At 47.5% G+C, this 26132-nt stretch overlaps 1 protein-coding gene across 2 annotated transcripts; it reads right to left on the bottom strand.

Annotated features, from left to right (window-relative positions):
* On the bottom strand, window positions 1-26132 carry WIPI2 (WD repeat domain, phosphoinositide interacting 2). Of its 2 annotated transcripts, none has more exons than XM_081839913.1 (12): window positions 25812-26132; window positions 17621-17703; window positions 14155-14324; window positions 11365-11461; window positions 10795-10892; window positions 10591-10683; window positions 8740-8810; window positions 8288-8395; window positions 6950-7114; window positions 6077-6184; window positions 3523-3620; window positions 1-2322 (listed from the first exon to the last, which is right to left on the bottom strand). In XM_081839913.1, the coding sequence occupies exons 1-12, from the start codon at window positions 25883-25885 to the stop codon at window positions 2210-2212; spliced, it is 1278 nt and encodes a 425-aa protein (XP_081696039.1). In that variant the 5' UTR covers window positions 25886-26132; the 3' UTR covers window positions 1-2209. The 2 variants fall into 2 exon arrangements, with proteins under 2 accessions (XP_081696039.1, XP_081696038.1); XM_081839912.1 differs by having other exon boundaries at window positions 3490-3620; window positions 25812-26130.

The raw sequence follows: 26132 nt of genomic DNA, 5'->3' as shown, positions 1-26132 counted from the left end.
GAGAGTGAGTAATAATTTAATCGAAAAAGAAAAAAGAAAGCTGGCTGACAATCTAAGGAAAACAAGAGGTTCACACCCAAAGGGTTTGCACGCACACACCCACACACACATTGCTGCTCACTGAAAACAAACTGGAAGGTTAAGAACCAAAAAAGGCACATTACAGCTCTGTAAAAGAGGGCGGCAGTTTTGCCCAGCTTTGGTCACTTCCTCGCAAGTCCCTGCAGTTCCACGAATACCTGCCCGTCCTCCTGACGCCGGAACTGCTGTTCCAGCGGTCGGGAGGTGGGAGATTACATAAAGAATTGGAGGTTGAGAGGTCTGGGAGCCAAGGGATGAAGACTGAGACACAGGTGCAGGAGCTGTAGCTCAGGTGTGCAGCCACGGACTGCAGGGGGAGGTTTGGGGTCCTTGACTGGAATCACAACTACATGAGGGATCACAGGGCCAACCCTGGAAACAGAAAGAAGCACTCCCTTCTCCAGTGCTGCATGGTAGAAGTTGCCCCATGTTTCAGTACCCCATGCTATCCATCTCCCAAGCCCCACTATGGGCTACGGAGTGAGGCCACATTCACACCATGCATTTAAAGCACTACAATACCACTTGGAACAGGCATGGCTTCCCTCAAAGCATTCTGGGAGCTGGGAGACCACCCCCTCCCCTCGCAGACCTGCAATTCTCAGGGTGGTGCAACCATTTGTGAATTGTACTTCTGTAAGGGGGTTTCCTAACAACTCTCAGCACCCTTAACAAACTATAGCTCCCTGGATTCTGTGGGGGGAAGCCATGACTGACTGAAGTGGTACCGCAGTGCGGGGTGTGAAGGCAGATGGAGAGTACCAGGAACAGGGCGGCGGATTTCGACAGCGGCTCTGCATGTCACTTTGCCCTGGAGGAACTCGGGGAAAGCTCAAATAGTGGCCATCTGAAGGTGGCGCGGGAGAGGGAGAAATCAAGAGAGCAGGGCCGACAGATTGTGAAGGGAGCTGCAGCTGAAGGAGGATGCAAGGCTTTGCAAGGATTGAAGCAAGATGAGCAGATGGACGTGAAGGACCGAAGGATGAAGATGCTTTCTGAGTTAACTGGCCAACACCTCTGAAACTGGAACACTCTGACCCTACTTTCGGACAAAGACAGAACTGAAGGGAGAAGATTCCCCTGCTCCCAAAGAATGTCCAGCCTGAATTGGCTGGACTCTCTCCATTTCACGTCCCCAAAGAGAGAGAAAGAAGCGAGATCCAGAGCAGAGGCACACCATCCCCTCTGCGGAAGAGAACACAACAGTCCCACAAGCAAGGCAGCATTTAGAAGGAGTTTTTAATTAACAAAATGGTCCAGGGAAAAAGGAGGAGAGAAGGAGGTGGGGAAGAAAGGAGGGAATAAACTGTGAAGCTGGACAGGAGAGGGGAGGTTGTGTGATGGGAAGAACCCGAGAAAGGAAAAATTGAGAGAGATCGCTGCATGTTTCTAGGAGTTGCAACCGAAAGCCCATGCGCAAGAAACTACCTGGAACCTTTGTCCGAGTAGAATAGGCCAATGTCCTTCAAATCCTTGGGCACCCACATGTGGAGGGACTACAAGCCCCATCATCCATGACCATCGGGCCAAGCTGGCTGTGGACGATGGAAGTGGTAGTCCACCCACATCTGGGGATGGTAAGGCTGAAGAGCACTGGAAGAAGTCAAAGCACCCAGAAGCAAACTTTGCTGCTCCTCCCTTCACGGATGCCAAGTGTTATTTATGTACATGTATTTGTCTTCTAAAAAAAAAAAGAGAGAGAGAGAACCCCAGAACTCGGCAAACTTCTTCGTTCTGAAGTGATCTGCTTGCTTGGCACAAGGCAGCATGCAAAGCTAGGAGGTGCCGAAGGCTGCACAGAGAGAGCAGGTTTTGGCAACAGGAACAACGACGAAAAATATATATGCATATATCCTCACAGCTAAAAGGTAAAGCAGGATTTAAAAGCCACTGAAGTGAAACCATATATTCCCCCCCACCCTACCCCCCCACCTCCATGGCATCAAATCAGCATTACGGCTACAATGGTTTGTGTGTGTGTTTGTTTTAAAATGACTTCAGAGTCGTCCGCCATCCTCCCTCTTGCTCTCAGCCCGGGTCAAGGTTCGTAGCAGCACAGACACAATAATCCTCCAGAGGGGTCAGGCCTGCGTCCTCGGCTTCAGGAGTGGAGTTCACAGGTCAAAGTTCAGTCTGTCCGAAGGATCATCGGGGGGTGCTCGCTGTCTTCGTCCAGCCGCAGGGTGCTGGCGTCCTCTTCCAGGCAAGCGCCACCAACCGCACCCAGGTCCTCGGTATAGGCTGGAAGATGAATGCAAAGCACAAGGTTTCAGGAGGCAGACACAGAGACGGGCAGAGATACACATATGGACAGCGCACGCCAACCAGGCAGGCAGTAGGTTGGCAAAGGCTACACTAGGAAATTACGCATCACATACCACAGCATCAACCCAAACACAGATACTTGAAGATCTCTTGCCATGCAGGCCTAAGCATGCTTGCAAAGAGGGAAATTCAATTTAATCCCTAGCAAATATGCTTAGGATGGCAGCCTCAAGTGCTATCTGGGGAGACCCAGGTAATCAAAAAGGCTTGGCTGTCCACGGTGACACCAGGCAGTTTGGCCACAGTAGGGGTGGGTATGGCCAAGACGGAGGCTGAAGGCAGAACACAGGATGGGGCAGAGGTGGCTTCAGGGGTCAACAGCCTCTTCCCCTCCCTACCCAGAGACCCAAAGGGACTGAAGTACCCTTGGTGCAGCGCAACCCCAAGTTCCCGAAAGTGGCATTTGAACTGCTCAGCCTTTTGGGCCAAGCCACCCTGACATAGCAGCACTCTGGAGTGCAGGTGAGGGGAAATGAATGCTCTTTAAAATGGTCAGTTGGCTTGGGCATCCCTGTGCCCCATTTCATTTCATTTCATTTCATTTCATTTCATTTCATTTCATTTCATTTCATTTCAATACATTTATTACCATAACAATACAAGGCAGGCAGGCAGGCAGGCAGGCAAAAAGCTGCCTTATACTAAGCCAGACGGTAGGTCCATCTAGCCCAGTGTAGTCCACACAGACTGGCAGCTGCTCTCCGAGGTTCCAGGCAGGGGGACCTTCCCAGCCTAACCTGGACGTGTTGCCAGGGATTGAACCTGGGACCTTCTACATGCCAAGCCGCTGTCCTACCACTAAATTACAGCCCGTTCCCCAAAGACTGGATTACATAACATTCAACCTTTGTCAATGCTTTATTCATAATAAAGGGGGATGCGATGTTTGACTTTTTGCCTCTGACAAGGAGTGGAGCAATGAAAGGACCAGGCCGAGTGGCTCAAGCGGCCTTCTTGACCAGGGTAGTCTTCCTCTCCCAAGGGGCAAGGAAGGCGAGTCATGCCCTATGGGGAAGGCCACGTGGAACTTGTGGGCACCCCCCTTGCAGGCTCCTCACTCAGCCACCCCGGTCCCATCCTTACCGTGCCTTGTAGGCGAAGAAGGCACATAAGTACCTTTAGTCACAGCAGTGCTGTACGTCTGTGCTACTAGCGGCCGGTCGTGCGATGCCGATTCTAGGATTTCATTGCCTGGCTCCATGCTGCCATCCAGCCTATGGGAAGAACCAGAGAGCGAATGGTGACCAATGCAATCCTTAGAAAGAAAGACTGTGTTGTCTTTATGGTTTCATCTACACATATAATAATAAATTTTTATTTGTACCCTGCCCTCCCCGGCCGGAGCTGGACTCACGAGCGGCTAACATCATATAAATAATACAATATGCATAAAAACAAGCAATCAATCGATTCAAATGCAACCCAAAATTATTATTATTATTATTATTATTATTATTAATAATAATAATAATAATAATAATAATAATACTTTATTATTTATACACCGCCCATCTGGCTGGGCCTCCCCAGCCACTCTGGGCGGCTTCCATAGAAACCAAAAATACAGTAAAATATCACACATTAAAAACTTCCCTGAACAGGGCTGCCTTAAGATGTCTTCTGAATGTCAGGTAGTTGTTGTTCTCTTTGACATCTGGTGGGAGGGCGTTCCACAGGGAAGGCGCCACTACAGAGAAGGCCCTCTGCCTGGTTCCCTGTAGCTTTGCTTCTCACAATGAGGGAACCGCCAGAAGGCCCTCGGCGCTGGACCTCAGCGTCTGGGCAGAATGATGGGGGTGGAGACGCTCCTTCAGGTATACTGGACCGAGGCCGTTTAGGGCTTTAAAGGTCAGCACCAACACTTTGAATTGTGCTCGGAAACGTACTGGGAGCCAATGTAGGTCTTTCAAGACCGGTGTTGTATGGTCTCGGCGGCCGCCCCCAGTCACCGGTCTAGCTGCCACATTCTGGATTAGTTGTAGTTTCCGAGTCACCTTCAAAGGTAGCCCCACGTAGAGCGCATTGCAGTAGTCCAAGCAGGAGATAACCAGAGCATGCACCACTCTGGCAAGGCAGTCCACAGGCAGATAGGGTCTCAGCCTGCGTACCAGATGGAGCTGGTAAACAGCTGCCCTGGACACAGATTTGACCTGTGCCTCCATGGACAGCTGTGAGTCCAAAATGACTCCCAGGCTGCACACCTGGTCCTTCAGGGGCACAGTTACCCCATTCAGGACCAGGGAATCCTCCACACCTGCCCGTGTGTCATATAAATTAAAATTAAAGTTAAAACTGGACAAATGACAATCCTCAGGTTAAAATTGAAAGCGGTTAATACTCGCCATGTATTAACAACCTGTACGACCTGAGCCTAAGATGGAGGGGCTCACAGCACTAACGCCCAAACAGATCAGTCTCCTTCATCAGTCGCAGCTTTGGATCCAGCACAGAGCAAGCGGATCTCTGTGTGTCCAGCTTCCAGCCTGCTTCTGGCTCAGCTCACACACACTACTCTGGCTATGGCTCTCCTACCTAGCAGTTAAAGGAGGGCAGGTGAAAGGCCCACCCATTTGCTCAACGGCACATTCTTTGGTTATGCAAATTACGTTTAACGGGTCAGCCAAAGCCATTGCTTAGACCAGGCAAGTCTGTTTCGAGGGCCTAATCCGGCCCGCCGGTCGGTTAAATCTGCCCCCTGTGGCAGTCTATTTCCTTTTAATGTTTAATAGGTTATTGTATTTTAGTGTTTTGTTGGAAGCCGCCCATAGTGGCTGGGGAAACCCAGCCAGATGGGTGGGGTATAAATAATAGATCATTATTATGGGATAAAATCCTTAAAAAAGGTCAAGAACTTTGGTTGGCCCTCACGGCCCTTCACTTCATCAAATCTGGCCCTCTTTGAAAAAAGTTTGGACTTAGACAATGGGACTGGTTTGGCAACCTTGCTCTCATGCCTTCTACTGCCAGATATAGGATCCCCAAAACTGGAAAGGACTCAGGGCATCATCCAGGCTGACCCCTCCCAACTCATGACAGTATATTTTGCTCAGCCTTGTGCTAGCTTCTTAAAATTGTTGTAGGCATTGGGCCTATTGTTCTGCATTACAGGTGTACATATGCTGTACACTGCCCCGACACCTTTCTCTGATGAAGGGTGGTGTAAAAATATGACAGAATTAAAATTAGCAAACTGTGCCTTAGAACTAACTACAGTGGTGCCCTGCAAGACGAATGCCTCACAAGACGGAAAACCCGCTAGACGAAAGAGTTTTCCGTTTTGGAGGTGCTTCGCAAAACAAATTTCCTATGGGCTTGCTTCGCAAGACAAAAATGTCTTGCGAGTTCCTGCGGGGTTTTTTTCCTCCCCCCCCCTTTTCTAAGCCGCTAAGCCGCTTATCTGCTTATCCGCTAAGCTGATAAGCCGCTAAAAGCCGCTAAGCCGCTAATAGCGCTAATCCGCTAAGCTGTCAATGGGCTTGCTTCGCAAGACGAAAAAACCGCTAGACGAAGAGAATCGCGGAACGGATTCTTTTCGTCTTGCGAGGCACCACTGTATGGCTATCACAGCCACCTGTATGAAGGCAATGCTTCACCCTAGCTCTGAAACGGAACATCTCAAAACAAAAAAATGGGAGCATCTCACAAGAAGGAAGCAGGACAGGAGACTTACTTGTGCTGTTTCATCAGGGTGCATTCGCCTCCCTCCTGGGGGTCCAGGTTGTACATGTACAGGTACCCATCTGCAGCTCCTACCAGCAGCCGAGGGATCTTCTGGATTCTGCAAGTAAATCCTAGTCAAGTTTAAAAACCTTACTACGTAAGATTAAACTATGTGTGTGTGGTTTTTAAAGTTGCTGCTTTCCTCCCAGCAGCTAAGTTCACTTTACAAAGATCAGTGTAAGTCCAACTGCACCGAATGGGAGTTACTTCAGAGTAAACATGCACAGGGGGATGCAGGTGGCGCTGTGGGTTAAACCACTGAGCCTCTTGGGCTTGCCGATCAGAAGGTTGGCGGTTCAAATCCCCGTGACGGGTTGAGCTCCCGTTGTTCGGTCCCAGCTCCTGCCAACCTAGCAGTTCAAAAGCACCTCAAAGTGCAAGTAGATAAATAGGTACCGCTCCGGCGGGAAGGCAAATGGCGTTTCCGTGTGCTGCTCTGGTTCGCCAGAAGCGGCTTAGACATGCTGGCCACATGACCCGGAAGCTGTACGCCGGCTCCCTCGGCCAATAAAGCGAGATGAGCGCCGCAACCCAAGAGTCGTCCGTGACTGGACCTAATGGTCAGGGGTCCCTTTACCCTTTACCTTTTTAAACATGCACAGGACTTTGCTGTCAGCTGATCAATTAAGCCTCACAAGCCTCACTATTGTGCACAAAGGAACCTGGGTTTTGTGCATTATCCAAATGCAGTATAATTGTTAAAAACAAACAAACACAGACATGTTGAGAGGGTCACGTGGCCTTCCTTTCCACCTCTACCTGTAGGGTGCTTGTGAAAGATGTGGGGAGAAGTCCCCGCCCCACCCAGCGCTCCCATACTTACGTGGCCAATGCACAGATGTTTTTGTGCCCACAGAAAGGGAGGCGGACGGTGGCAAAAGCTCGGCCTTGGTTGAACATTTCTGTCACCTGGGCAGGCAGGTAGTTTGTGGAGACCATCAGGACTTTCCCAAAGTAACCCGTCCAAGTCGTGGGCTCTTCCTGAGGTCTGCAAGAAAGGAAGGAGAGTGGAAATTACACCTGCACCACTTAACAATTCTGCCATATTTGAGTATGTCTTGGCTTACAGCCACAGGCAGAAGCATAACTTCCTCTAAGCTTCAGCTGCTCTTTCAAGACATTAGCACAAGTCTTCCATTGCATTTGGGAAATAGACTGACCTCTACAGAAAAGATGGGACTTTCCCCGTTCTGCCTCTGGAGATGCAGATGGATCTAGCTTTACTTTATTTCCAAAGGCAGATTTATTTATTTTTTAAAAAACCTTTTCTTTCATGTTCTCTCTCCACTATACTAGAGCACTGCTTGCATTGGGTTTTTGCTTCAAAACAAGGTGGCCTTAAAAATTATCCTATATTTACAGCACAAATTTTAAAGAAATGGTATCATTGGTTGTTGTGTGTGCACACTGCCTTAACAGCCCAGTTCCACCCCGATTCTACGTCAAAACGAATATTTATCAAAAGTGTTTATTATATCCTGCTTTGCTAACAAATATAGAGCTCTGCAGATGCTCACAACAGCTAGTAACGATTCTGAACAAGGAAGAAAAGTTCATTTATCCTGGACAATATATAAACAAAAAGCAAGTTACCCTAGAGTCAGCATGTCAAAAGGTTGGGATTTTTTTAGCTTTAAACTGGCTCCTAACAAGCTACCACTGTTATGACCTACTTACCACTCAGTCATGCTCAGAACAGACATGGGTCTACTCTTGGTATGGATTAGTTCAGCGGTGCCCAAACTTTTTTCAAAGAGGGCCAGATTTGATGAAGTGAACATGTGTGAGGGCTGACCAAAGTTGCTGAGCTATTTTTACAATTTTCCCACAGAGTTGTTCAGCTTTTTTTAGGATTGAAGTTGTTGAGCTTCAATCCTTGCCAAAGGCGCCAGATTAAATTGACCGGCAGGCCGGATTAGGCCCCTGATACGGACTTTGAACATGCCTACATTAGTTGGACACAAGCTCTATTTAACTTAGGGGCCTGATGAATAGTGGCTGGGGAGAATATTCCGAAACAAGAGAGGAACGTGGCAAATCCCCCCCACACACCCCAGCCACACTGAAAGCCCTTAGCCTGAGAGATCAGAGCTGGGTTGCAGCCCACCCTATGGCCACCCTGGATCTAAGTGGGCAACTGTGGAAATAAAGGTTTCCTTACTTCTCTTTCACAGTTTCTAATTTGAAAATGTGCACTGTCTCCGTGTTACTGGATGCGGACAGAAACATGCCATCCATGCTGAAGGCCAAAGAGGAGATGCTCACACACCTGGAGGGAATAAGCAGAAAAGAAAACAGCCGGTCAGCTCCCATATCCCAACTGGAGGAAGAAGAGGCGGCTGCTAGACAGAGGCAACTGCTCCACATTCTACAGTGGCCTAGGTAGGGTCCCACCCATTTAACTACTGGGGAATTCTGAGGCACCCGAAAACTTGCTCACTGCTTCCTGCTGCAAAACAAAGCTTTCGCCCTTCTGCAGATTTTGGATTCCCCCCGTCATGAAGAAACACAGCTACCTATGACACAGGTTCAACTGCTGAGGTGTATGTGTGTTGGGGGGGGGGGGAACCTCCTGCAAAGAGCAAGCTTCTGAGACTGAGCATTTTACTTCACCTCTTCACACCCCTTCGGAATTCAAAGAGTTTCTGTCCCTCTGGAATGGAAAATACCCGGATCACCGTCCCCTGTTGGGAAAAAGGAGGTGAGAAACAAAGACTTCAATGTTCAGTTTAAAATAGCTGCTGCAGAGTCCCAATATAGTTCGAGAGCAGAGGGGCTGAACCTATCTAGCTCTGGGAGAGAGATCTTTGGCTGTCTCCACCCTGTGAGCCAACTCTGACAGGCAGGTCAACCTGCCTGCCTGTCAAAATTCTCTTGTGTGGGGTTCCCAAGCATGGAAACAACAGTGGCAAGGGGTGGTAGGAGCCCTGGGCTCTGGAGGCCTCCCTAGGCTTCTCCTTTCCACCCCCAATGTTGGAGATGGAAATGGGAGAAGAGACTGGGAAGGCTTCAAACAGCTGTTTCGATTTAATGGAAACAGTTTCCTCCTCCTTGAGCAAGGCCTGCTCCTGCCTTGCTCCAACAGAAGGAACAATCCGGAGCCCACTTCCAGCTCCTGAGTGTTCCCCTGCAGTCCCAGCCTCGCCCCTCCTGCACCAACACCTTTGACATCAGGTACAGAGGTGTGTGGCTTCTCCACAATGGCCTGTGAAGCAAAATGGGGAAGTCTGGTATGCCACCTTTGACTCACAGCCCAGAGGTTCCCCACCCCGGTTATACTGGGAGGAACCAAAATGGCTGGGGTCAAAAGAGCATTTTTTTTTTTTTATAATATTTTATTTGGATTTTTCAAACATAAATGCAAAAATAAAAAAAACAGTGTAACATATATCATAACATCTTTTCATAACATCTTTGGACTCCCTCGCACCTCCCGCTCCCATTTACATCATTGCCAATTCTTGCCAGCAATTTATCATCTTGTTTACACTCTTATGTCAAATTCATTTAAATATAATCTATAAGTTCTCCAAAAGGTTTATAGTTTTTTTCTCAAATTTACTTATCATCTTAATTCTCACTAATTTAGTGGTGCACAATTATTTATGATCTAGCATCTTTTCTTAGCATTCAACCAAATTACAGTATTTTTTTAAATAAATCTTGAATTTCTTCCAATCTTCTTCAACCCTCTCCTCTCCCAGGTCTCCAAAAGAGCAATTTTTAGATCCTTGGCCGTGTCCACTGGGGTTTAAAATCTTCATGCAGAACACATTCACACCGTCTTTTATTTATAAGGCTAAAGCTGTGCACAGCACAACGTAAGGATTGCCATAAAACCAACACCAATGGAATTAAAAACAAAACAGTAAATTAAAAGCAAACAGATTAAGAACAGACTGGTATTCATTGCCAGCAAAGACTTGGGACGACAAATGAGTTTTCAGGGGAATGATTTGTAAATCTGGGGACTGTCCCCGGGAAAGGAGGACGTCTGGTAACCTTAATTTGAGAGGATGAGCAAGCTTGCAAAGTGTAGGACTGTCATCAACATCACTACTGCATCACAGAGTTTAATTCCAAGATACAGCACTGTACCTACTGTGGGGTGGGACAGGGCAAACAGGAGAGATTTCCTGCCAGGATCTGTGAGAAGGCTCATCAGGAATAACATGGTGCCACTGCAGGAAAAGCCCTGACAATACAGCTATACTTTAAAAGGCGGACAGAACCCCACCTGATGAAAAGAACCAATGCACAGCTTAGCATGACAGGGTGTTCATAGCTGAAACAGCGGCTCAAGTCCTAAGTTAGAGGGTGAGAGGTTTGTGCTGACATTTTGGATTATTCCCAAGCAGAAACACTGCAGGAAGCTTCTGGGCACTTCAACTCTTTCAAAAAGCCCACACAGAAATGCTGCCTTTGTTCCCGTTCTAAACAGAAGTCAGTGTATCAGGCCCTCACCTTTTCCGACGCCGTGGCCAGTTTTGTGCCGCTCGCATCGAAAGCTAGCGCAGCCAAAGGACTGTCATGAGCAGGGATCATATTAGCAGCTCTCTGCAGAAGAAGAAAAAAGGGGCACAAGAGCTTAGCACAGGCGCAGCCAGCACCAAACAGGGAAGATCTCCTTGGGCACAGGAGCAGGAAAAGATGCTTGCGGAACCTCACCAGATTGATGGTGTCGAAGACCTGGACTTCCCCAATCGTGGCACTGCCTGGGTAGGCCAGGTAGCAGTTGTCGTTGTTTATGGACAGCGCACACAAGCCTAGGGACAGAGAGAAAAGGGGGGCATTGCCTCAGGCTACAAACACGTCAAGGAGGGTCGGGAAGGGAAAGCAGCCATCACCGAGGCTTGCAGGACAGGGTTTGGAGTTCCTGTGGGTGACAGGGAACATTTTAAGGTGGCCTTGTGGTTGGGACTCAAGGCAGTTTGCACGGACAGCGCTGGTAAAATACAAAAAGCTAAAAACCGCACAGTCTTTTCCTTTAAAAAGTCACTTCCCCAAGGCCTGTTGGAGCAAACACCTGCCAGCAGAAGGACAACAGGGAGAGAACCAGCACATTTATGTCTGTATTCATATGCTGCTGCCCCTTGAAGAATATGCAACCAGGAGGGTCGACTATACAAACACAAATTTAATTCTTGACTGAGCTACCCTCCTAGCAGAATTACAGCTGGGTGGTGCTTTCACTGTGTGAAAGATTATGTGTGGGAAATGGAGAATGGTCTCCCTTACCTGCGGGGTTGGGGGGCGTCTCCCTGATGGTATGCAACACCTTCATGTCCCGGATGTTATGTATGTACAGAGACTCTTCTAAGCACACAATCAATCGCTGAGGAGGGAAATAAAAAAAGGAGAGGGAAGAGAATGAAGAGAAAATCCTGAAGCAGCGTAAAACCTTCGGAGTGAAGCTTCCTACAGAAGGAAGTTAGTGACTAGTGAAGGCAGTTTTAAAATCTGCCAGCCTGGATTATATTGTTTTAGAAGCGCAAGGCAAAGCCTCCTTTCCCACAACTTAGGCGAGGCAACTGTGATCACCTGTTATTAGGAGGCCTCACCTGATCCTGACCTCAATTCAAGAAAGATCCTGACTGTTCTTCGCCCTACAGGCAATGTGTGTTTGTGTTCTGGGACAGAAGGAAGTGCAATTATCACCTCGCCCTGCACAACAAAAATATCTGTGCTCAAAATAAATAAGGGTTGATTATAATTTCTTGCAGTCCATCAAGGGACAAAATACTAAGCAAGATTCCAACAAAAATTCCACGATAATTATTTATTGGATTGGATCAAGTGACTGACTACTCACCAGTCACCCTGTTAAGCTAGAGCTAGTGGTGCTATGTTCTAGTCTCAGAATGGAGGCCTGGAAAACAGGCACTTGCCTGGCTGCTATCAGCAAGCAAAACCTGCCTCCAGGGAAATTTTACCAAAGTATTCCCCCCCCCCCCCCCCGCTTTCCAATGCCTCTGATGCCACAAAAATCACTTAACGAAACTATGCATGGCCGATATGAGCATGTCACAGGGACAGGAGGAAATTCATCTGCATGAGCCTCTACCTGCAGCAGCTGAGTCCAGAAACAGGGTCAACTCCTATTTTCCTGTCTTCACTGTACATAGAAAACTAGCATATAATATTGCTCCTATAGGTTAGCTTTCTATGAGATATATAGTTTTTTGTTTGTTTGGTGCAAGGAGAAGCGTTCAAGTCACAAGAGGCCCCTATCTGCAGCATAAGTGTGTCCAGAAAAAGAAGTTTTACTGTCCCTTCTATTGTTAGAAAGTACCAGTGCCACAAAACCCACCCACTTGCGACCACAGTTTCAAACTTATTCCTAGACACTGGACTGACCACAAATATCGTAAATTTCACTCCATAACACGCAGATTTTTCCTCCTAGAAAGTAAGGGGAAATGTCTGTGCGTGTTATGGAGCGAATGCCTACAGATGGCGGGGGAATCTGCTGCAGTTGTGAGCAGTCCGTGGCTCGCTTTGAAACAGCGAAGCGAGTGTAAGCGGCTCCTGTCAGCGAGCCGAGCTGGGGAGGAGGGAGAGAAGCAGAGCGGGCTTGGCTGCTTTAAAACAACCCCGTCCTCTATGTTCCTCTCTCCTCCCCACTGAGCTGCTAAGTAGCAGCAAAGCTTTTCAGCCAGCCTAGCCGGGAGGAGGGAGAGAAGCAGAGCGGGGTTGGCTGCTTTAAAACAACCCCCTGCTCTCTGTCCCTGCCTGCAGCTTTTTGCTGTCCGATTTTGGATTAGCCACTATAGGGGCTGTGTGTGTGTGTGCTTGAGCTATCATTCTCCTCCTCCTGCTTCCCCTTCGCTCTCCCTGCGCTCTCCCTCCGACTTTAGAATTGACACTCTGTGTGTCTGTGTGTGTGAGAGAGGGCTCCTTCTCCTCCTCCTGCTTCCCGTTCACTCTCCCTGTGCTCTCCCTCCGACTTTAGAATTGACACTCTGTGTGTGTCTCTGTGTATGTGAGGGCTCCTTCTCCTTCTCTTGCTTCCCGTTCACTCCCCCAGCGCCCCTGCGACTTCCAGCGCCCTGCGACTTTAGGGCCAGTTCTCTCTCTGCGTGTGTGTGTGTGTTTTGACCTCACTGCGCTTGTTGGGGGAGAGTGTTGGTCGCAATTTTTCTTGATTTGTCTCAGAGTGGTTACTATCATGGTTTCCTTGCCGGGGAGGAGGGAGAGACGCAGAGCCTGCTTGTTCTAAAGGAGCAAAGCCGGAGAGGAGCCTCTCCTGCATTATCAGCAGCATCCTTCTCCACACACCCCACGCGTGCTCCTTGTCCCTTGAGTTCTTTTCCTTCCCTCCCCACTTAAAACGTGGTTACAAAGCACAGATCCATATGGATCCTCAGGATTTTTGCACTAGGTCACCCCAAATTCACCATCAGATCACATAGCATATCCATGGCTACAGCCTGCACCAAAAAACACACGCACCCACTGTTTCATGGGGCCGCAATGGCGCAAAAACGTGGTTACAAAGCATGGATCCACATGGATCCTCAGGATTTTTGCATCGGGCTACCCCAAACTCACCGTCAGATCACATGTCTGTGGCCACAGCATGAACCACAAAAATCATACATCCACTGTTTCGTTTAGAATATTTTTTTCTTGTTTTCCTCCTCTAAAAACTATGTGCGTGTTATGGTCAGGTGCGTGTTATAGAGCGAAAAATACGGTAAATAGGCCTTTTGTCCTTTATGCTTTACATTTCTGATTCTTTGTTTTCTTTCTTTTTGTTACAGTGGCTCTTTTCTCTTGTTGCTGTGGTCTGTATCCTGCCTTTCCTCCAAAGAGTTCAAGGTGCCTGACATAGTTCTCCTCCCTATTTTATCCTCACAACAACCCTGCGAGGTGGGGTAGACTGAGAGCAAGTGACTGGCCCAGGGTCACCCAGTCTGCTTCATGACCAAGTGGGGATCTGAACTCTGGTTAACCAAATCAATAAAATACTAAATATGAATGAAAAACAAAAGAAGCCTGAGATGACACAAAAGCATCATGACTCACCTGCCTGTTAAGCTTGACAGCCAGGATTGTATTGGAATAGCTGTAGTTGCAAATCTCTGTCCCCTTCTTGAAGTGGCAAACTTTCAGCTTGCGGGGGGCTTTGAGGCTCACTATGGCCACCAAGCTACTGGAAAAGAGCCTCTCCACAATGCACACATCTTCTGTGTCAGCTGCAGGGGTGGAAAGGAGAGATGTAGCAAAAAGTTGACAAAATGAAGGATGAAGGTGTGCAAAGGAGCTGTTCACACAGCAAATCAGAATTTCAAGTCACTCCTCTTGCTGCTGACCTGCCCCATTCTCCTGCCTCATCTGCCTGCACCGCCCACCCCAGAACCAGCAAAAGCAAAGACGCAACACGATTCAAAAGACAGTAATTAAGAGTCATACCCCCTTCTTAATGTGTCTGGAGATGCTGTGGTTTCAAAACTGTGTTCAGGTGAACCTTAGGGTTCCCTGTAACCCTTTAAGGGTTTACAGTGGTACCTCAGGTTACATACACTTTAGGTTACATACGCTTCAGGTTACAGACTCCGCTAACCCAGAAATAGTACCTCGGGTTAAGAACTTTGCTTCAGGATAAGAACAGAAATCGTGCTCTGGTGGCGCGGCGGCAGCAGGAGGCCCCATTAGCTAAAGTGGTGCTTCAGGTTAAGAACAGTTTCAGGTTAAGAACGGACCTCCGGAACGAATTAACTACTTAACCCGAGGTATCACTGTAGTCATTTTTGACAAGCTTTGCTGAAAGAACTTTGCAATTTGCAGTTGCTGGGGAGTAGAGCATTTCTGTGTCACCCTATCCATTCACAATGGAGACGCCCAGTAAGCCTGGTTGTGGCCCTACATCCTCCAGAGTCATCCCCTCCCCCCCAAAAAAAACAAATGTCAGGTGGCCTGTAAGGCATCTCATCCTGATGCAGAACTCCAAAGCTTGAGCATCCCCAGGATATGGCTCTCCAGGAAAGAGAAGCCTCCCCCCTGCTTTAAGAAATTGGTTCCACTGTTCAGCTACTCTCACAGTCAAGAAGATTCTCCTAATATTCAACCGAAATCCATGCTCCTGTCACTTAAACCCATTAGAATCCTCTGTGGCATGGACAGTGGCTGATCAGATGGCAAGTCTATATGCAAAGGATTCCCTGAGGGAAGGGAAATCTGAAAACCATTTGCTGACAAGAGGGCTAACCCTAAAATGCTCATATCAGATTGCTAGTGTGTACACTTACAAAGAAACTCCATGGAAATCAAATGGGACATACTCTCAAGAAAGTGTGCCTAGGATCAAGGTGTTAAGATTGCTCCTAAAGGTCTCCCATCCAAAACTTTAGGCACGTCTGGTCACAATTACCTCATTTTTCTATTTAAAGAGGGTTTGAGGGAGAGAGACTGAACTGAGTGAGAACATGCAGGTGCTTGACTAAACTGCAGCTGGCTAGAGCTTCGCTCTTCCCTGAGGATCAATAGATTGACATATCCGAGGCTAGGCTGGCTGTAAACAGACCTTAATATTACAGGAGGAAGAGCAAAGCTGCTAAGTGGGGGAAGACAACAGAACGGGAGGGAGCCCAACCTTCTGCTTGCTGAAGATGAGCAAGCTGTAAATAAAGAGCCTGCTAAAAGCATGTGCCATGGAACAGATTTCAAGCAGCTACGGAGGCTTCCTGGCCAGAACCATTAGTATAAATCTTAACTGTATCAAGCGGTGCAACGGTTGACATTTGCCAACTAGGAAAACTGCCAGAAGTTAAAGCCTGAAGGGGTTCTGGTTCATCTACTGGGTCTATCAAGCAAGCGGCGCCATTTCCATTACCAAGGGCAATTCACTCCTTTCAGACTCTCTGCTCCAAAAGCTGAGCGAAAATGAAAAAAAGAAGACAAACTGTACTTGTGTGATTTAGTGGGTGGATTTCCCCACATTAAGCAGAGGTGTGAGTTGGGGGGGGGGGCGGCTCATCAATTCCTAATCAATGCCTGCCCATCGAATGAGGCAAAACACACCCAATTTACCCAGCAGAGTGAAACACAAACAACGGCACCACGCAGGGATTTTGTCCTTTAGGACAGTACCACACTTTTGTGTGACAAGTTTGTTTTCTGCACAACACACACGTTGCAGGCAGTGGTACAACCATGTCTCTTAGGTACATGTATATGCCCGTATGTTGTCATGGTTTGCGCTTGCTCTGGGAAAACATCTGTGTACAAACAGGCAAACATGCTTTCCCATGTAAATTACAAAGCCATCCTTGAACTTGGGTACCTTTGCACCACTGTTCAAAGAGCTGAGCATGATTCATCTCGTATTCCTGCACAACTACATAAAATGCTTGGTAATGTGAGAAGATACCAATGCTCCAGCCAAGGCCACACCGTGCAGCCAGATATCCTCTTTGTGCTGAAAATGGGTGGGGTAATGTCAAAAACACATTGGGGGAGCAAACAGCATAAAACACCCAAAAGGTGGTAAGAGGGGACAGAGGGGAACAGATACTCCCCTCCACCCTCTGTTCAGAATCAAAGCTTCCAAGTCAGGAAGAACTCAAGACACACATCGCAAATAACTCGAGAGTCACATTTCTTCTGGTTTGATGCAAAGCATGACGTGAGTTGTTAAAAGGCAAATGAGACCTCCCAGTTAGAGAAAGGCTGGGTCTGGTGGTTGAGACACATGGACACAAGCTAGGAACACATTTGTGCCAAGAAAGGGGGAGTTAGGACCCAGGGATGTTGAGCTGTTCACTTGGGGCTAGGGCAGCATGTAAATGGACCAATTGCAGATCATGGGAATGCAGAATGAAGAATCTGCTGAACCCATGTTGAGGCCAAGTCGAATTATTATTTTTTTAAGAAGGTGCAGAGTGGGGCAGAAGCAAGCCACCTTTGACCCCCATTAATCACAGATGCATCGTCTTCTTGGAAGTGGCAGAGCTGCCACAGGGACCCCAATATACCACTTGTGGTCTATTATCTCTCACTGAAGTCATGAACCACAACCCTGTAGGACAGGTTCGCTGCTTGCCAGCAGTGCAACAGCAGCTGCCCCCAGCAGCCGGCACCAATTGGAATTCTGCTTGCAGTCAGCAATGCATTGTTGAAGATCTTGCATGTGATGGGGCTAGAGACTAACATTTTAGGTGGCCCAAACATCTCTCTCTCCCTCTTTTGCTTTGGAGGCTTCTGGAATAAGAGATGCAAAGAGAACTTTTTAGAAAGAAGCTCCAGAAAAGTACCAAACATACAGGCTCGGATGTTTGGGGTCAAGGAGCTGGCCGCTGTCCTTGCAGCTAGGAGGGCAAGCCCAGGGATCCAGTCAATTAGGTAAGTAAGGCTACTAGAGCAGCGGGCAGTCAATTGGAAGTGGAGATGGATTCTTCCCAGAAACTATCTGCTCAGTCCAAAATGTGACCACAACATAAAGATGGAAGGGGGCATGGGGTGGGGTAGAAGGGGAATTAAAATATACACTTACTGCATTCATAGATCTGCTCCAGTTTATCCACAGAAGAAAGGGAGAAGAATTTGTAACCTGATTTGCTACCAACAGCTAAGGACCTGCAAAGCAAGACATGAGGTCAATGAAGCATGGGAACAGAACAAACTCGCCGTTTGACACAGAAAACCAAGCAGCAACCTCCCCCAACCTGATGCCCTCCCGGAAGTATTGGACTATATCAGCCCCAGTGAAAGTGGCTGTGCTCACTGGGGCCGGTGAGAGTCATGCCCAAATTATCCAGAGGGCACCAGGTTGGCAAAGATTGCAACAGAGCACCCCAAGCTCTCTCACAAGTGCATTCAACTTCACAGTTTGTCCTGGATCATCACGCGCTCACCAATTTCGCGCTCACCAATTTCATCATCCAAGTACGTGGCTGCTTGCAAAACCAAAATAGCAGCCCCATTCTTTTCTTTATTTGCCTTACTGCAAAAATAAATGCAGACCAAGGTTCAAAAAGAGCATGCTGCAAGGAGCAGTAAGAGCTGAACACAGAACTATGTGCATATTGATAATGGCTGTGTGATTTGTTTGCACCCGTAAGATAGTGCTTTCTTTGCATACTGGATTCCTGGCTTGGGGCAAATTGTTTCTCTTTGAGTGGCCTGGGGAGGGGGAGAAACTTAAGTGCTTGCTTTTTCCAAAGTTATTGCTAAGGCATGTCCTCAAGAGAGTTAGATATTGACCAGACCAAATAAGTGACACATGAACACAAATCACATGACAATTCATTTCCCCTTAAGAGACACAACTCTTTGGGGAAGCTGAAATGCTTAGTTGTAATGTACGCCATGTAGCGAAAGCCTTTATTTTTAAGGCATTTGTTGTTCTGAGGTTTGTGCAACTTGCACTGCCCATTGTCAATTGTATCAGACGCTAAATCAAATGACCAAACCCCACAACAAGCTGTTGCGCTGATGACCTAGCAAAAAGGCCTGATTTTTGGAGAGCCAAGTGGATCAGCGATAATCCTGTCATTTAGAAGCTGGGGATAGCAAGCAGAGAAGCACTGTGTTCCTCAACAGAAGGCTGAACCTATCAGTGAAAGCTGCTTCACACTATGTCAGACCTTTGGGTCTGTCTTGCTCAGTAGTGTCTCCACTGACTGGCAAGAGGATGCACGTTCAACCCAGTCTGTAGCTCACACTGGCACGCCCTGTTCCCTGTCCTGTTAGGGATGTGAACTTCCCTGTACAAGTATGTACCTAGGGGGATCGAGGCAAACATCTTGCTATGGCCTTCTCCTAAAGCAGGCACATCCAACTTCCAAGAGACTGCGATCTACTCCCATTATAAAAAAACTGGCAGTGATCTACCGTTGGATTGACCAGAGTTGTTGAGATTCAATTAACCAGGGACACCCCACGATCGACCAGTAGATCGCGATCGACCAGTAAGACATCCCTGTCCTAAAGGACTAGGGATTCATGGTATAATTCTGCCCACTTTCCATCTCTCCCCGCCCCTCCTTAGGATCTCTGAGCTAGCAATGCCATCGTGCTGCCTGCGAGAACAGCAGCTACGAAGAGAAAATGAAACAGGGGGAAGGGGAGAATTGTTCATGCAACACCCAGCCCCCATTTTGAGGTCTGATTGGAAGAACTGGCTTGAAAGATAAACAGCCTCTTCCTGTGCCATTATCCTTCCAAACAGCACCAAAGATCGATTACTAACATGCTGTGATATGTGGTTGTAAATAATTAAGACTACACTTGTCAGAAGACAAAACACACACTGTGGTTGCAAAACACTTCCTTTGAGCATCTTCCACAAGTCTCTCAACAGCAGGTACTCTGCGCATGAGGAGGAGATCTGGCAGATCTCTGGGTAATTTGTCGCAGGTGGGCAAGACTCCAAATGTTTTAAACGACAGCAACCTTCCCCACCAAATTAGGCTGCCGACCTGAAGAAAGCAAACCATGAGTAGACTTACAGGTGAAAGGAGTGAGTTTGGCCCAGTTCAGTTCTGGTACTAAATACAAATTCCTGGGCTCAGAAAGTGCTTAGAAGTATCCTGTTCTAACTGAACATCCTTTGCACCTAGCTCTGGTTGGTAAATATTGAGGTTCTCGTTTTTAAAAAAACATACACTAAGCATATCTGACAAGCCTCAAATAAAGGTAAAGGTAAAGGGACCCCTGATCATTAGGTCCAGTCGTGGCTGACTCTGGGGTTGCGGCGCTCATCCCGCTTTATTGGCCGAGGGAGGCGGCGTACAGCTTCCAGGTCGTGTGGCCAGCATGACTAAGCCGCTTCCGGCGAACCAGGGCAGTGCATGGAAACGCCGTTTACCTTCCTGACGGAGCAGTACCTATTTATCTACTTGCACTTTGACGTGCTTTCAAACTGCTAGGTTGGCAGGAGCAGGGACCGAGCAACGGGAGCTCACCCCGTTGCGGGGATTCGAACTGCCGACCTTCTGATCAGCAAGTCCTAGGCTCTGTGGTTTAACCCACATCGCGTCCCACTAAGCCTCAAATATTATATTATTATTATTATTATTATTATTATTATTATTATTATTATTATGATAAGTGGGACTGTGGCATTCTGCATACAAGACCAGAGTACAATGTAAGAACAAGAGACCACAACATTTCTTTCAAGATAACCCCTATATCCACCTGAAACAGAACACTGTTCTTCATATCAAAACCCTTCTTTTTATTGTTGCTCAAGATGTACTCAGTGCTGGGGAATTTATCAACAACAATCACAGAAATCAATTCTTTCACTCCACACACTTTTATTTCAGTGTGAACCTACAGCAAATGATATCCACAAACCTCTGTACCACAACAGGAAGGTCTCGTTTCACATTCCTACAATGAAGGGGGGGGGGCAGAGCTCTGCCTAATCATAAATTCAGTGCTTTTATTTAAATAAGTCCACACCATAGTGCTAAAATTCCCAAGTTTTGTCACTTACACTTTCTGTCATTTAGTTTTATCTACAGTACTAGTGTGTTTTGTGCAGGGGTTAAGATGGTGCAACTATGCAAAAACACATATACCAGAACCCAAGTGTGCAATTTATCCGCAAGATCTCAACCAGCTGGCTTTCAGTCATGCAAGGTTGAAATCACACAAGTTAATTGCGTGCAAGGTGCGATCGTACTATATTTAATATCATTGTACTGGGCCGCAGAATTTACTTCTCTCTAGGGATATGAACTCGGATCACTTTCTTTCACAGGGAGAGCGGTTTTCTATTACACACACTGACTAAAGAATTTCATACACTGGACAGACTACGCAAGCCTATTTGTGGAAGGGTTGCGGTGGGAAGGAGCCAAGAGAGCCAAGCTTTTGAGGAAAGGATCAGGCTACTAGACCTTTGGGCCCTTCGATCTCAGCAAGTCACCCAGCATCAAGGAAAGGAATTTTGTGTGGCTTCCCTTGTACACAAAGGAAGCAGTCATTCCAAAAACAGCCCAACGGCACAGCTCTCCCGATCATTTCCTCTTATTCACTTCCCACGGGTGATGCTCCTCCCTGCAAAATGGCCTATTTATCACTGCCCCATCAATTGCCTCTTAAGCATTTCAAAACCCTCGCACTCTGACTACATACTCCGACTTCTTTCCCATGCACTTCAGTGTGAGCCCTACTTTGAATTCAAGAGGCAAGAACTCTGCAGTGTTTCAGCTTGCTTCTGCTCCCATTATAGGAAGTCCCACACCAATGCCAGGCCCAGAAAGCCACAAATTTGGGGACAAGGAGAAGGAAAGGGGAGACCCGGGGATACACACACACACCGTCTTTGATTTGGGGGTGGTTATACCAAATTTATATATACAAAGAATAAGAGCTTGATTACAGCAGGGATGTGGCCCTCCAGATGTTGCTGCATTCAGACTCCCATCAGCCCTAGGCAGCATGGCCAATGGGAGCTGTGGACCAGCAACACCTGGAAAGCCACAGATGTCCCATTCCTGACTTACTCCAAAGTTAGTTGCTTAGAATTACAGGGTAAGGTTCGTTAACAAAGCAGGGCTGACTTCTGAGTAAACATTAGGGCCCTCTCTCCCCCCGAAGGCTAACTGCATCAGGGCAGTGGGTGTCTTCCAGGAAAAACTACTGGGTGTCCACTGACTTCAATGCACCTAATGTTTGAGCACTGTCCACACAAGAGAGGTGTGATAACTCTACTGCAGTCCAAAAACATATGGAGGGCCCCAGGTTGGCAAAGGTTGCCTTGAACTGGACAGAGCATCTCTTACACTCTTCATACCAAAGGCCTTCATACTATGTTCCAGGAAACCCTGAGGTTCTTGGGAAGCTCAATGTAAGTTTCTCAGTGAGTGGATCAGAGAGGCTGCTCTGAAACAGAAAAGGCTTGCCCCCTGCGACACCCACCCCCACATCCCTTACCACTCATGGGACTTGTGGGGAAGTCTAACAAGCCTGGGACCCCACCCCCAGGCCTTAACACAAGACTGCAAAGAGTAGACAAGTCAGGGCTAAATGGATCAAACCTCTGACTCAGTATAAAAAGCAGTTTCATATCCCCAAGAAAGGTTGCTTTGGGGATTGCAGCTGAATCCAAACTGGGATTACTCAGAACTGTGCCTGAAGTGCTTGCCAAGGACTTCAAACCCCTCCTCAAAGCCTTCCCAGTGAAGTTTTCATACTGCAATTAAACTGAACCTAGGTATGCGTAAGTGCAACATGGTATATTCTGCCTACCCTTCCTCTGGGAATTATTAGTTTACGAACCAACTTTTCTCCAAGGAGCACAAGGCAGCATACACAGTTTGCCCCCTCCCCCTGCGCACACTTTTATCCTTACAACAATCCTGTGAGATAAGACTGAGAGGTAGCGACTGACGTGATGCCACCTGGTAAGCTCTATAGACAAGTGGGGCTTTAAACTTGGTCTCCCCAGTCCTTCCCAGCCCAAAACTTTAACCACCACACCACAGTGGCCCTTGTGTTATCCTCTGTATTGTAAGCTCGAGGCACAGACCCGTCCTTTCATTCTTTCTGAAGTGCTAGAACCCACTGTGGGATCTGCTCTCATTGCAGGCATCAAGAAAGAGTTCCACTTCACCACCACCAATCCCTCATTCTCCACCTGCCCAGGCCATGAGTCGTGATCTTTTCTCCACCAGCACCTTTCCGAAGCCTTCTTCAGTGAGACACACTGAAGATTTAGCAGTCTCCCTCTTATGAACCCCAGCAACTTGCTTCTAAGCAAGCATGCCTAGAACTGCAGATATGGTGCATGCTTACTCAGCAGTAAGTCCCACTTTTCCCAACCCTCAAGGTGCTCTAAGCTCAAGAAGAAGGGTGTGTGTGATGATTCGTGGTTCTAACCCTCATCAAAGTACCTCCACAATGGAGAAAGAATTGCAAGTTAAATATTTCCCTGCCAAGAACCTGTTTTAAAAACACAAGCATCTTGCAGCACATACACCTTCCAGACAGGTAGCGTGTTAAGTCTGTTGTAGCAAAAAACAAAAATGAGATTTGCGGTATCTTACAATGCTAACCAATATATACTATAAACTGTCAGGGGTCCTTTACCCTTTTTTCATCTTGTCAGATGTATGAATTGCAAATCCTGAACTGGCAAGTACACACAACTGTGTGTGTGCGCGTGCAAACACACACACACACACACACACACACACACGGTTGGGAAAGGTAGTTAAGTGAGTTCAGAGGGAAATGAAATGAAAAAAGGACATACAGGGACAATTACAACATAGCTACAGTGACCAATTAACAAGGCAGGTTTGGCAACAGCATGAACAGCTTGGCAGTGGTTATCTCTCACCCACCTGAGATCCCTGAATAAAACAGTGGCCATCTGAATAACTTGGCAAACACCCAGTCACTCACAGAATTGGCCAGATTCAGATTTATTTGCGTTCAGTCACCAGAATGTTACTAAGCAAAAGTTAACAAAGGGAGCAATATACTTTTATGAAAGTAACACAGCAACATGTATAAAAAAAAAAGAAAAAGACAGAGTAAGAGACACAAACCTAATAACATACCATGGCAAACCACAACATTTATCTTTAAGGCTAGGATCTTAACACACATTAAAAGGGATAATCTGAATCTTTCAGGCAAGACACAGCAACCTCCTTTAAAGAAAAGAAAGGAATTATCCAGAACTCTTCCTTATGCTAGATCAACCTTCCCCTCTACCTGGTGCTCTCCAGATGTTGGCCGATGGGACTTGCAGGCCAAAACATCTGGAGAGTCAAGTAGGGGAAGCTAGTTGGTAAATATGGCACCACCAGCAGCCAACTTTGAAGGCAATGATTACAAAATCCAATATACCATGTGAATTCTTACTTCACTCAAAATATGAACACTGCATAGGAACACTGGTGCAATGGTTGAGCACTGGTCCAGGACATGGGAGAAACCGGGGCTCGAATCCCCAGTCATGAAGCTGGCTGGGTGTGACCATGGAAGCCAGTCAACTGCCTCTCAGCCTGAACTACCTCACAGGGCTGTTGTGGGGATTAAATGAGGAGAGGGAGATCTACGAATGTTGCCACCTTGAGCTCCATGGAGAAAAAGGTGGGATATAGATTAAATGAATAAATAATAATAATAAATACAGGATCAGACCAGAACCTGGGAAAGAGTGGGTTCGAATCCTCATTCAGCCATGAAGCTCACTGGGAGCGACCTTGGAAGCCAGCCAACTGTTCCCCGTTCTCTCTTTGTCTAACCTACTCACAAGTAGATAGCTCAGATGGTTAGAGCCTGGTGCTGATAACACCAAGGTCGCAGGTTCAATCCCCACAAAGCCCCTGCGAATACCTGCATTGCAGCGGGTTAAACTAGATGATCCTCAGCGTCCCTACAATTCTACTTCCCAGGCGTGTTTTGAGGATAAAAAGGAGAGGCAGTGGGAACCATAATACACCTGGCTCGATCTCCTTGGATTTTTTAAAAAAGAAAGAAAGCAATAAAAATAAACTAAGAAACAAATAAATCCTTGGTGTGTGTGCCTTCTCTTCCTCCTGCCCCCCACCTCATTTATGGACATTTCTTCTCCAAACTCTCCCTCTTTCAAAGGAATATACACTGCACATTTAAAACAGCATAATTAACAAGATATAACATATTACCATAAGCATAGGACATATCTGCTGTCACTGCCAACCCACGTCTGTGGAATGCTCTCCCCAGGGAAGTCCGCCTGGCGCCTTCATCATGCACCTTTAGGCGCCAGGCAAAAACGTTCCTTTTTAACCAGGCCTTTGGTTGACCTGACTGACATCCTATACCTTTTTAAAATGTGGCTCTTTTGGGGGGGAGGGGGTGTTATTGGGTTATTGTTTTTCTTTTGATTTTATATACTGTATTGCGATCTTTTTTGTGAACCGCCCAGAAACCTATAGGTATAGGGCGGTATATAAATTCAAACAACAACAACAATAATAATAACAAAATAAAAAAAAATCCTTCCAGTAGCACCTTAAAGACCAACTAAGTTAGTTCTTGGTATGAGCTTTCGTGTGCATGCACACTTCTTCAGATACACTGAAACAGAAGTCACCAGACCCTTCTATATAGTGAGAAGGTGGGGAGGGGTATTACTCAGAAGGGTGGTGGGAATGGGTGATTGGCAGATAGCTGTGATGAGCCTGTGGACGACTCTTAACGACTGCAATAGGTCTTACAGGAAAAAGCAAGGGGTGAGAAGGTGAAAAATGGCTTTGTCATGTATAATGAGATAAGAATCCAAGGTCTTTGTTCAGACCAGGTCTCTCCATGGTTTTAAGTTTGGTAATAAGTTGCAATTCAGCAGCTTCTCTTTCCAGTCTATTTCTGAAATTCCTTTGTAATAGAACAGCTACTTTGAGATCTTGTATAGAATGTACACGAAAGCTCATACCAAGAACTGACTTAGTTGGTCTTTAAGGTGCTACTGGAAGGAATTTTTTTATTTTGTTTTGACTATGGCAGACCAACACGGCTACCTATCTGTAATAGCAATAAAAATAATAATAATAATGCGTGCAGGATCTCAGGTATAGCCACTCAGGAACGCGCACGCGCAGTAGCGGGGTTCCAGGTGGGGGATCCTCACCCCGCCCCCCCCCGCCCCCGTTTTCGAACCTTCGCCTCCCCCCTCCTTCCGCTCCCCCCCCCGCGTTCTCTCTCGGCCACGCCCCCTCCCCCTCTGGCCTTACGTGTTGTCCTGGTTGAAGTTGGCGAAGAGCAGTTGGCCGGCGCCGGCCTCGCCGCTCTGACTGGCCAAGTTCATGGCTCTCCCTGGCGGCGGCGGCGGCGGCGGCGGCGCCCCCCCGTCCCCGGCCGGCGGGAGGGCAGCGGAAAGAGGCCTGTCAGCCTCGACGGCTCGCGGCCCCGCTCGGCTCCGGCCGCCTCCTCATCCCTCTCAGCGGCGCCTTGTTTACGCTCCGGTAGTGGCCGGAGCCTTCAGCGCGCCTGCGCCAACCCGCCTACTTCCCTCCTCGCCGCGGCGAAAGCGGGCCGCCATTGGCGGGCGCTTC

The sequence above is a fragment of the Podarcis erhardii genome, assembly GCF_964252035.2.
Source record: "Podarcis erhardii genome assembly, chromosome: 14".
Lineage (NCBI taxonomy): Eukaryota > Metazoa > Chordata > Lepidosauria > Squamata > Lacertidae > Podarcis > Podarcis erhardii.
Note: the sequence above shows the minus strand (reverse complement) of the source record. Positions and strands in the feature narration are given on the sequence as shown.